This window comes from Delphinapterus leucas, chromosome 18 (genome assembly GCF_059928025.1).
Source record: "Delphinapterus leucas isolate spDelLeu-1000000601 "Yukka" chromosome 18, BTC_Dleu_Yukka2, whole genome shotgun sequence".
In the NCBI taxonomy this organism is placed as follows: domain Eukaryota; kingdom Metazoa; phylum Chordata; class Mammalia; order Artiodactyla; family Monodontidae; genus Delphinapterus; species Delphinapterus leucas.
The window spans coordinates 75,318,310-75,330,516 of record NC_143146.1 but is presented as its reverse complement, the minus strand read 5'-3'; the positions used below and the strand labels follow the sequence as shown (position 1 = coordinate 75,330,516).

Below are 12,207 nucleotides of genomic sequence, written 5' to 3'. Positions count from 1 at the left end.
TCTAGCTGCCTTATTTTAAATTTTGCATGTAAAAATTGTGGTTTGATCTTTATCAGGGCACATTTGCAAACCAGAATTCCCTGATGATTCGTTTGCTGAGCACTTAATACAGTTCTAAGCTGTTAACAGTCAGCTCATTTCCAGTGTATATGTGCATTGTATTAAAAAAAAAATCGCACACACAAAGAAAATACAGAAAGACAGAAAGAGGAATTTTTAATTTCCATAATTTTACCACCAAGATATAGTTACTGTTAATATTTCCTGTACAACCTTCCAGACTTTGTTCTCTGTGTATATTTTTAATAAGACAACGTATTACAAAACACAGAGTCTGGGCTTCCCTTTTGGCGCAGTGGTTAAGAATCTGCCTGCCAGTGCAGGGAACATAGGTTCGATCCCTAGTCCGGGAGGATCCCACATGCTGCAGAGCAACTAAGCCCATGCGCCACAACTACTGAGCCCGTGCGCCATAACTACTGAAGCCCACACGCCTAGAGCCCGTGCTCCACAACAAGAGAAGCCACCGCACCACAATGAAGAGTAGCCCCTGCTCGCCGCAACTAGAGAAAGCCTGCACACAGGAACAAAGACCCAACGCAGCCAAAAATAAATAAATTAAAATATATATATATATATATATATATGTACTTCTACAAGGTCATAGTTCATGATTAAAGAGTATTGAGTTTTATCAATATCCCATCCCTTATTGAATCAGTCCCGAGTTTTGGACATTTTGGTTATTTCCAACTTTTGAGGATTATGGCCAATGTTTCACGTTCGTCTCTGCTGTTTAAATAGGCTTCTGATTCTGTGCTCATTAATTGGGAGTGGGGTGGGAGGTGAATGTGGAAGCAGAGAATTCGTTGAGAGACAGAGGCAATGAATCCAGGTGAGAGGGGCTAGTGGCTTAGCCTGGGACGTGAGGAGGTGGCGAGCAGTGGTCAGATTTTTTAAGCAGCTGGCAGAGGCTCATGCTGGATTAGATCATGGAGTGTGGCTGAAAAGATGTCAAGGATCATCCTTGCAAGAGGACAGAGGAGAAGAAATTCGCAACTCAGTAGATGCTTTGAGTGTTATCGCTAAGGGATATATCCATTCCACATTTTTTAAAAGTTCTTTGGAAAATGAACAAAGTCTCAAAATGATAAATAAACCCATCTTGTTCGTTTTGTCTGTCCCACGCCCTCTTACCAGAGCAATGATACCTTATTTATTCCGCTCCAAAGTGGAGTGAACACTGGCGAGGGACAGAAAGGAGCCTGGTAGCACTGTAGGATGGGTCTACAGGACGGTCAGCTGTGGTGGAAAAAGCACTTTCCTCTTCAGGATAGTTTGGGGCCACTAGTCACTTAAACCCTCAACCGGTGTCTAGTAGAAATCTTTCCATAAAGAAAGGTGGCGTGGACCCAGGGCTGCTGCCGTGGCTGGTGCAGGTGGCTACTGGCTCAGCAGAGAACCCTGCCTGAGTGTCTGTTTTCTCCTGTAGTTCAGTCACCTGGCCGTCTGGGGAAGCATGCTCATCTGGTTGGTGTTTTTTGGCATCTACTCAACCATCTGGCCCACCATTCCCATCGCTCCAGATATGAAAGGACAGGTCAGTGCTATTAACTGTGGGCTTTCCCTGTCTCAGGACAGGTTGGTGTTGCCAGCTTCCGTCAAAATGTATCAGGTGGGAAACAAACCAAATCGAAGCCCCTGGAAGAGGTTGTCCAGGCCACAGAAATAGCCTTGGAAATTTTAACTGTTACATAAACTGTCGACTTAATGACCTACCCGCGTCCCCATTTCCTTAATGAATTGCGTGTTAATTACAGGTCTCGTGTACAGTTCACTGGACTTGGAAAACAGGAGATGTTTGGGGTCATTCATAACCCCATGATTACGCTGATTGTGGTTTCCATGTTGGGTATTATTATACTTTGATTAGGTGAGAATTAGTCACCTGTGAAGGATAGATCTAACCACTCTACTAACCAGATCATTAATTAAGCAGAATATCTCACTGTTCATCTCTTAACTGGAGAGGTGGAGGTTGAAGACCTTTATGCTAAAATCTAAAATCCTTTAGATTTTATTTTTTTCGTCTTTTATATTATCTTTGTCTAGTGTTTGAGATGGAGCCATCTCCACTGACACCCTGGATCTTAGGATCCCACAGGATCGGGTCTGAAGAGGACCTTGAAAGCCCTGGGTTCCAAATGCCCTCAGTTTGCAAATGAAGCTGTAAATTTTGTTTTACTGGGAAATTTTTCAGGGTTTACAAAAGAATATGTGATTGGTAGTAAGGGACACAGAATGTTTATGAAGACATTGCATTTTCTTTTTTCTTTACATCTGAAGTCCTTTGGAGGTCTCTGCGCTGGTGGTCCCTGGCTGGGCGTGTCCCTTTTCACAGGGCAGGCAGTCGTGGGGCGAGGGCAGCATCCCGACTCTAGTGCATTCCCCGGGTTCCCAGGACCCCGAGTCTTCCAAATGGCCAGAAGCCTACTCACCAGGCCTGCCTGGTTCTCTCCCCGGATCCAGGCCCGGAGCGCACCCTTGGGCCCAAGGACAGCTTACTTTGTAGGGGGGTGATGTGTGCTGGGTCCACTGGAGGATTGCTCTGGGACACCCACCCACGTTTGCATGAGGACGCTTGTACCGTGAGTCAGAACCAACGTGGGAAGAGAAGGACTGTGGGTTGGGGGCTCCTGCTGGTTCCTGCCCCAGGACTACATATTTTAGGAGCAGGCCTGTGCATGGCACATCAGGCCACCATCTTTGCCTCACTTACTCTGCAGAAATGAGCCCAAACTCTGGGCCTTCCCAAGTCTAGATACATGCCCAGCAGCTGTTCCACGTGAGGTCATACTGGGTGGGCTGCATCCACGGAGGGATGCTCTAGTGACCCCTCTGTGTACGCCGGCACCAGGGACTCCAGTTCAGACATTAAGATGGTCACCAGCCCGTCAGGAGGTTGACTTTTGAAGTGTGGAGGGACCATCTACCATGTAGTCACTGACACGCCACGTTTTCAGTGTCCGGGTTGCATGCCCGTATGGTTTGCAGGCTCAGCATAAATGGTGAAATTTCCATAGCTGGGGACTTCCCGAAAAAATCGAATGAGCTATTCCTACCATCCAAAAGCAAAGAAACTGTAGTATTAAATCACATTTCACTTGGGTATAAAAAGATTTTTTTTTAACATAAACCACGTCGTTTCAGCGTTTTGGTTGGTTGGTCTGTTTCCATGAGGCAGACGATGTTGCTTTGAAATCAGCCATCGCTGGCTGAGACTGAGGTTTTCATTAGACATGGAAGGAGATATTACTGTAATTTTCACATTCCGGGGCGGCCGGGTGGGTAATCCGCTGTCTGTGTTGAAAGAGCTCTTTCTTTTCTCTCATCTTGCTCCAGGATGGAGCTCTCAGTGGAGACAGGGTATCAGAAAACAATGTCAAGGCCAACTTTAATGCTCCTTCACCCTGTGTCTGCCGCCATCATTCTCTGAAAAGTGGTAGGGAAGTCTTTTTTTAATTTTTTTTTTTTTTTAACACTTACGAAGAATCACTTGGGTGGAGAGTGGCTAAACAAGCCTGAAATCTCAGACAGGCTTTCTGCTGTCTCCAGAGGGGTGATGTACTGTCATAAAGAAAGAGGGGCAGTCAGTGACAGGAGGCAGCTCCTTTGGGGGAAGTTGAAAATATGGCGGAGCCATGTACATCCCTTTCGTTCTGGGCTGGGGCTGTGGACTAAATGCTTGTGTTCCCCTCAACTTCATGTTGAAGGCCTGACCTCAGCCTCCAGCATGGAGGTAGGGCCTTTGGGAGGCATTAGTGATCTGATGAGAAGAGGCCCGAGAGCCAGTTCACTCGTCCTCTGCAGCGTGAAGATACAAGAATCTGAAAATATATGTACATGCGCACACATGTAACTGAATCACTTCGCTGTACACCTGAAACTAACACAGTATCGTAATTCACCTATGCTTCAATTTTTAAAAAACGCTTGACAGAAACAGCAGGAAAAAAAAAAAAAAGATGCAAGAAGTTACACGTCTGCAACCCAGAAGAGGGTCTTCACCAGAACCCAGGCAGGCTGGCACCCTGATCTCAGACATCCAGCCTCCAAACCTGGGGAGAAATAAATTTCTGCTGTCGATAAAGCCACCCGCTTTGTGGTATTTTGTTTCAGCAGCCCAAGCTGACGAAGACGGTTGGTGAATGCTTAGGGGTGATGGTATTCTGGGAAAAGGCTGCTTTTTAAAAATTAGTGTTGTTATTATTATAAGAATGTTTCTAGTGACTTTTATAAACCATTTTCTTGTCGTTCATGAAGCAGTAGGGTTTTGGCAAAGGAACATGGTTCTTTTGAGCTGTAGAATTAAACTAGTGTCTGGTGGCAAACGGCATTTCTCACTTAGGAGCCGGAGATAGACCTCACACAAAATGTTCTGTCTCTTCGTAGCATCCTAAACTGTTGAAAAGAAACATCGTTTCTGCTGGGGTTTCCTAAACCAATTCGATTGACTATTTCTTTGTCTTGTCCACGATATGTGGAGTTTTTCTCATGAGGAAAAGGCAGGTTTTGCCCTGAGTGCAAAGGGAGGGAGGGCTGTAGTGTGGGGGGGATTTTCCACTATCAAAGCACCTTCATCTTCCCTGAAGCACCTCACAGTGTGGTCCATGAAAGCCAACCAGTGCGTCAGGAAGTCCCAGTGGAAATTTCTCGAATCAAAAGAGTCCTTTGGGGCTTCCCTGGTGGCACAGTGGTTAAGAATCCACCTGCCAATGCAGGGGACACGGGTTCGAGCCCTGGTCCGGGAAGATCCCACACGCCACGGAGCAACTAAGCGCGTGCGCCACAACTACTGAGCCTGAGCGCTAGATCCCGTGAGCCACAACTACTGAGCCCGCGAGCCACAACTACTGAAGCCCGCATGCCTAGAGCCCGTGCTCCGCAACAAGAGAAGCCACCGCAGTGAGAAGCCCACGGGCAGCAACGAAGACCCAACACAGCCAAAAATAAAGACAAACAAATTAATTAATTAATTTAAAAAATAAAATAAAAGAGTCCTCTGTATCCTTCCTCTCCTGAGAACAGTCAGCATTTGTGGGATCTTAAGGGGGCACCCTGTTTTTCCATTTTCCTAGGCCCACAGTGAATTCACCTAAAGTGAATTAGAAACTTAGAAACTCCGGTTATGTCTGTCCTGGGTGATGCCACAGCCCTCAGCTGGGGAAAAATATGTGATGAGGTTTTTCCATACGGGACCGTGTGTTTTCCTTTCTGCCAGTATCGTAACCATGGGTTATGTAAGCTTCTCCATGATGGGTCCCCATAGCCAAGGCCTGTGGGTGGAAAACTATCAACGTTCTTTAGCGCAGAGTTGCCTGCTGAAGTAGGGTTTTGAATTAGAGAGGTGAGGAAAACTTGATCTACACCTGGATCAGGAAATGGGCTTTTATTTTCTTCATGTATTTCTCAAGGCTTACTACTCTGGGGGTCTCTGAGGGTGTGCCTCTTATTTGACCTTTGTTTAAAAGTCAAGAGACTTGCCGCAACTAACTTTGGAGCCTGTGGTAATCACTTAACCTGCTTTATTTCCTTATCAGCAAAGTCAGAATACTATTACCCGACCTAGTTATCTCAGAGGACTATGGTGGAGATATAATAGGAGTACCTGTGGGAATGAATAGTAAGACATGCCTGTTCTTCTTTATCTTGCAGTGATAAATTATTTTCTTGAGCCTTTATAAATAGGAATATTGTGACTTAAACTCCCATTTCTTTTGGCTAAAGAATTTCAACATTTTATAGGTTCTTTTTTTTTTCTTTTTGATTTGTTGTTGTTGTTTGTTTTATTTATTTATTTATTTTTTTGCGGTACGCGGGCCTCTCACTGTTGTGGCCTCTCCCGTTGCGGAGCACAGGCTCCGGACACGCAGGCTCAGCGGCCATGGCTCACGGGCCCAGCCGCTCCGTGGCATAGTGGGATCCTCCCGGACCGGGGCACGAACCCACATCCCCTGCATCGGCAGGCGGACTCTCAACCACTGCGCCACCAGGGAAGCCCTGTTTGTTTTATTTTTAACATTTTACAGGTTCTTGATGTGAAGTTTCTTAGTAGGGTCCACTGACCACCTACATCTGAATCACCTGGGCTGCTTGTTAAAATGACAACCTCCTTCCCCACCAAAAAAAAAATATGTACTTGAAACACACATACACACACACACACACACACACACACACACACACTCAGAATCCCTGCACCTGGAGCCCCAGCCTCTGAATTTTGATAAGTCTCCAGACTATTCTTCCACTTAAAGTTAGAGAGCCCCTGCTCACAACACCTAAAATATGACCCCATGACAATGTTCAAGCCAGTGCTGGGGGTTCCAGGAGAAGACAGCATCTTTAAATGTCCACCAGGGCCCTGTTTCTCTGAGCAGTGGGTCTGTGAGGGCCGGCAGGTGGTGTGGTGTCAGCTGTAAGGCCCCGGTTTTCTAAATAGAGGATTATACCCGAGGACGTTACATCGTTCGCCACGGAAAAATACTCCTCACCAACTCCAATGCTTTTCTTTTAAAGTTCTTTTCATGGCTAGTAAAAGAGGGGGAAAGCCTTTCACTTCAAAGCCTACAGACTGCTAACTCTGTCTGCAGTGCCACGCTCCAGGCTCCAGCTAGCTTCTGACATAGGGCAGCCTTTTTTTTTTAATCCTAAATCCAGGACTGAGTTTACTTTTGAGTTTTATATACACACTTTGTATACATAGTGCAAATCCCTATGGACTGCAAGTGGGCAGGACGAGGGCTGGTTGTCACGGTGCCGCCCTTGGATCAAAGAGATTAATTAGTCATCTTCCCTACGTGCTGGCTTTCTCCTGGACTTTGCAGCTGAGCAAAATCTCAGGCCTGGGTATTTTCCATATAAATATAAAAAGACCGTTTTTGTTTCCAGGTTGCTTGTGCTCTAGGAAGTAAGCCGAGAAGCAGGGGTAAGGGCCATCTCTGCTCGGAACATTCCAGAACATTCCAGAACATCTATGTTGGCCAGAGGCCAGCCGGAGGGCCAGGAGAGGACCTGTCCTCAGGTTAACTTTTGTGGCGTGGGACATGGTCATTTGTCCCCAGCACCCATCCTGCTTCCCCCTTTGGTGAGGGGCCCGGTTTGTATCCCATTCCAGCTCCTGTGCAAGCACCCAACTGCTCAGGGAGCCCTTTCCATCCCTAAGTGCAGCAGGGAGCTTGATCCCAACCCCATGCTGTCATGGGTGGTTCAAAACCCTGAAGGAGACGCGAGGAGACGTTCGCTGGGGGTTTCTGGCAAAGAAGCATGTTTGCTTCTGAAAGAAACCCATCGGAGACGTGACCTGTCATGCGCAGCTGGTAAAGTTGCCTGGGGTTGTCGTTCACCACAACGAGAGACGCTAGCTCCAGAATCCGACCGCCGCTATGAAAGAACTGACAGAAACAGCAAAAACAGGCAAAGTCTCTTACACAGTTGTCCAGATAGCAGATGCCGCCGGCCTCGAAGGCTACCCCCCGAGAGGGCCCTCGCAGGAGCGTCCTGTCAGGGCTGCCTAGCCTCAGTGAGAAGCAGGTGTCAGGAAACACTCTCCAGCCTCCTGTGGATGTCGGGATGTTTCTCTTATGTTCACCGGTATAAGGGCAACTAAGGAAATAGGTGATTTTTTTAAAAAACAGGCCTAAGGCTTTAATATCGCATGATATATTATACTCAAAGTTAGGTGCTTGTAGATTTATTTAAGGATTTGGTAACAAATTACTCGAGTGTTGCAATTATGAGTGTTTTAGATGATAACATCCCAGAAACACCTAATATGAATGTCGTAAATTCATTGGAATTATCTTTAATACAGCAATATTGGATAGAGTTGGTCCTATTTTCCTCAAAGAACGTATTTCAGGAGCATGGGGCCCGGCTAGGGTGAGAAGCGGTCAGCCTGGTAAGGTAGGAAGTCCTACCACTGGAGACTTGCCTCTTGGTTTGAAATAACTTTCTTGTGTGCGGATCGTGGCCAGATTACTGGTTGAAGTCCAGTTTGCATTTTGGTTTTCAACTTGTGCATTGTGTGTGATAATAAGACTAACTTACAAAAAGGAACATGCTGTGTTTCTGGATGACATTATTATCTGAAAAAATAGCGATATGAACAAAATTAAGAAGGTAGGGACTTCCGGGTTTCTCCGTGTCTGTACCTCTTGTCACCCACATCCAGGGTCCCTGCATTCATACGCGTTTGCCCACATCCAGGGCCCCTGCGTTCATACGCGTCTGCCCACATCCAGGGCCCCTGCATTCATATGCGTCTGCCCACATCCAGGGCCCCTGCGTTCATACGCGTCTGCCCACGTCCAGGGCCCCTACGTTCATATGCGTTTGCCCACATCCAGGGCCCCTGCATTCATACACGTTTGCCCACATCCAGGACCCCTGCGTTCATACGCGTTTGCCCACGTCCAGGGCCCCTACGTTGATATGCGTTTGCCCACATCCAGGGTCCCTGCATTCATATGTGTTTTGCCCCCTTGAAGCCTCCCCACACTAATCCCTAGAAAAAAATTACAACTACAACAAAAAGTTCTTCATTGATAATGAAAAGAAAAATCAGAAACATTCATATGATCAGGGCTATCTAGTGGAGTTCTCAATATAAATATAGGCCCATAGATATTTGGGCTCTGAAAATCAGAAAATTCAGGTATCTGACAAGAGTTCCATCTGAAAATGGCTTTTGTAGTCGCTACATGTCATGCCAAGCTGTTTCTTTTTTTCTCTTCCTGATTACCAAACAAGGAAGAAAGTGTGTTCTATGAAATCCTTCGCCCCTCAGAGTGATTCCAGATTCTCCCTACAGGCAGGGATGGGACCGGCACCCGCTGGTTCCTGGTTGCTTCCTGCAGGTCCGCGGGATCAATCAGATCTGGGTGAACGTGGCCCGACTCAAACTTCTTTCCTATTCACTGCAAATCCTAACGGTGAAAGTGGGATTTGAACTAGATTAACCTAGTACCTAAGAAATTTATCAAGTTAAGTCTGTTGTTCATAATAGCCATAATCGTGTTATTTCTGAACCTTAGTTTCGTCAGGTATAAGTAGTAGATAATATCTATCTTTGGAGTTAATAAGGACATGAAAGAAAATAAGGCGTGTAAGTAATAGTAGGTGATGTCTATTGAGAAAGTACTATGTCCCAGACAAAATATATGTTCATATACATATGTTCTGTGAAATTACGTATATAATGAGTTAAGCATTAGCTCATCTGACAATCGACTCTACAACTGTATGAGCAAACGAGGGCTTCGAAAGAAAGAACCAGTACCTCGGTCAGGCTGGGGAGAGGAGTATCTGGGACTTCCCAAGTCCCCTAGACCTCAGGGTACGAACCCGCACACCTTGTCATGATGGCCAGCACCTAGGGTGATGGTTGGTGCAAACCAGGGGTCAAATAGATGTCAGTCACTCCTTCTTAAAATTTTGCTTTTATTAAATTGTATCTGAAGTGACTTGCCCTGCAGTGTAATAGAATTTTTCAAATATAAATGTAGAGTTCCTTTTTTTCAGTGCTTTACGGAAAGCCCTCATTTTCTTAGCTCTGCCTCCGACCCTCTGCACCGTTCTCTCCATTTTGGCGGTTTGTTTTATCTTGGCCTCTCGTTTCAAGGATGCTGTGCGCTAATTCGAGGCCAAGGCGGCTTTGATTGTGAGTTATTTTTCTCTGGGGTTAAAGGTCTTGTGGTGGTGTTGGTGTTTGCCATTCATTCTGATGTTAATTTTTAAAATATCTGTCAGCAAATTGAAGTACACGTTACACGCTGATTTTGTTTGTTTGGAATATTTATACGCCGTGCTCGCAGAGTATGTTTGATGTGGTTTTGAACTTTTCCTTTCTCCAAACATGTGGAATTGTGCATGGGGGGCCTGGGGTTGAGGTTCTCTGCAGGGCTTTACTTCTCAGACATCTGCGGAGGGAGATGCCTCGTCTGGTGACCAGAGCTGTAGTTCTCCCCACCTCACACTCTGCCAAAAACATGCGTGTTCTTTAGGTTTGTTCTATGTAAGAGAGAGAGAGGTGCCTGATAAAGGCCACTAGATAAAGGATTCGTGCAGGAAACGATAACAGGGTAGGTTAGACTAAGAGGGGAGAAAACAGAATCATACCACGCTAGGAAGCGTGTGCCCAGGTTTCCCCATTTCGTGTAAATGAGCATGCAAAGCTCTTGTCGACAGCATCCGGAGCATCAGAGTAGTGGAAGGACTTAAAGGAAGTGAGAGCTTCAGGTATTGTCATTGCTTTGGCACTGCAAGGTATCACATGTTCAGTGAGGAAATCGTATGCTTTTTGAACCGGATCAAGCAGCTGTCGTAAGTGTTTGGCATTGCTTTGGCTAAAGGCAGGAAAAGAGAAATCTAGGTTACCTGTGTCTGCAACTATAGTGCACTTCCGTTCACAAGTTTGTTTTTTATTTTTTTTTTGGCCACACCATGAGGCTTGCAGGATCTTAGTTCCCCGACCAGGGATCGAACCCTGGGCCCCTAGCAGTGAAAGCGCCGAGTCTTAACCACTGGACCACCAGCGAATTCATTCACAGATTTTTAAAATTATTGCAACCTATTTTTTAAAAAAATTTTAAGACTTTTTATTATGGAAAATTTTAGATGGGCACAAAAGTAAACACAAATCATTAGTGCAGGACAACGCGTCTCTTATAAGGAGATGGCCATTGATTTCAGAGTCTTACTTGATAGAAATGCAGGTCCGTCCTTCATCCGGCACCCCGTTCTCCTTTGTCTCCAACCTTGTTCTTTTCTAAAAATCTAATATACAGGGCTTTCCTGGTGGCGCAGTGGTTGAGAGTCCGCCTGCCGATGCAGGGGACGCGGGTTCGTGCCCCGGTCCGGGAGGATCCCACATGCCGCGGAGCGGCTGGGCCCGTGAGCCATGGCCGCTGGGCCTGCGCGTCCGGAGCCTGTGCTCCGCAGCGGGAGAGGCCGCGGCGGTGAGAGGCCCGTGTACCGCAAAAAAAAAAAAAAAAAAAATCGAATATACATTTTATTTATTTATTTTTCCTAATTTATCCCTACCCCCCTTTGGTAACCATAAGTTTGTTTTCTATGTCTGTGAATCTATCTCTGTTTCGTAAATAAGTTCATTTGTATCCTTTTTTAGATTCCATATATAAGCGATATCATATGATGTTTGTCTTTCTCTGTCTGACTTACTTCACTTAGTATAATAATCTCTAGGTCCATCCATGTTGCTGCAAATGGCATTGTTTTGTTCTTTTTTATGGCTGAGTAGTATTCCATTGTATATATGCACCACATCTTCTTTATCTGTTCATCTGTCAGTGGATATTTAGGTTGCTTCCATGTCCTGGCTTTTGTGAATAGTGCTGCTATGAACATGGGGTGCATGTATTTTTACAAATCATGGCTTTCTCTGGATATATGCCTAGGAGTGGGATTGCCGTAGCTCTATTTTTGTTTCTTAAGGAGCCTCCGTACTGTTTTCCATAGTGGCCGCACCAATTTACATTTCCACCAACAGTGTAGGAGGGTTCCCCGGTTTTGATAAAGGATAGAAACAGAAAGAAGGGCATATTTAGATGTGCAGGTCCTTCCCAGGGTGCTGTGAAGGCAACCGCACCCGCTCAGCCCAGCAGCAGCAACATGGGCGCAGCGGTATCTCCTTGTCTATCACCTGCCCTACATCCAATTCCCCCTTTTCTGGTCACAGCCCCCCCCAGTCCCGTCCCCTTTTTCAGAACGCGCATTCAAACAGTGCTGGTTCTACCTCTGCTCTACCTCTGGGTCTGGACTGGACACCCAGGACTAGTCAACTACCAGCTTCATCTCGTGGACCATGGCCATTGATTCAGGGACAGCATGATGACCCACCAAGGCCACTTAGAGACAATTCAAGGATTTTTTAAATAGAAACTAATAGCGGAAGGGGAAAGCTCTCTTGCTGCTGGGTTTGTTATATATCAGGGATGTCATCAGCCTGGAGCTGCAAGGGGCCACCGCCAAGAGAGTGTCTGGCTGGGGATGAATCGAGCACAGAGGAAAGCTGAACTGAGAGATGCTGGCATTGAGTATGTGCCTGGATCCAGCTCTGCCTGAAGCTGGAGCTGTCTCTGAACTTTCAGATACACTAAATCAATATACTCCCATTTTTGCAGAAGA

At 46.1% G+C, this 12,207-nt stretch overlaps 1 protein-coding gene across 1 annotated transcript in view; it reads left to right on the top strand.

Annotated features, from left to right (window-relative positions):
• Nucleotides 1-12,207, top strand: part of ATP8A2 (ATPase phospholipid transporting 8A2) — a 444,846-nt gene that overhangs the window by 314,818 nt on the left and 117,821 nt on the right. Inside the window, exon 32 of the mRNA XM_022574515.2 lies at nucleotides 1,493-1,600. Coding sequence (XP_022430223.2) covers nucleotides 1,493-1,600 — 108 coding nt within the window. The remainder of the gene's footprint in view (nucleotides 1-1,492; nucleotides 1,601-12,207) is intronic.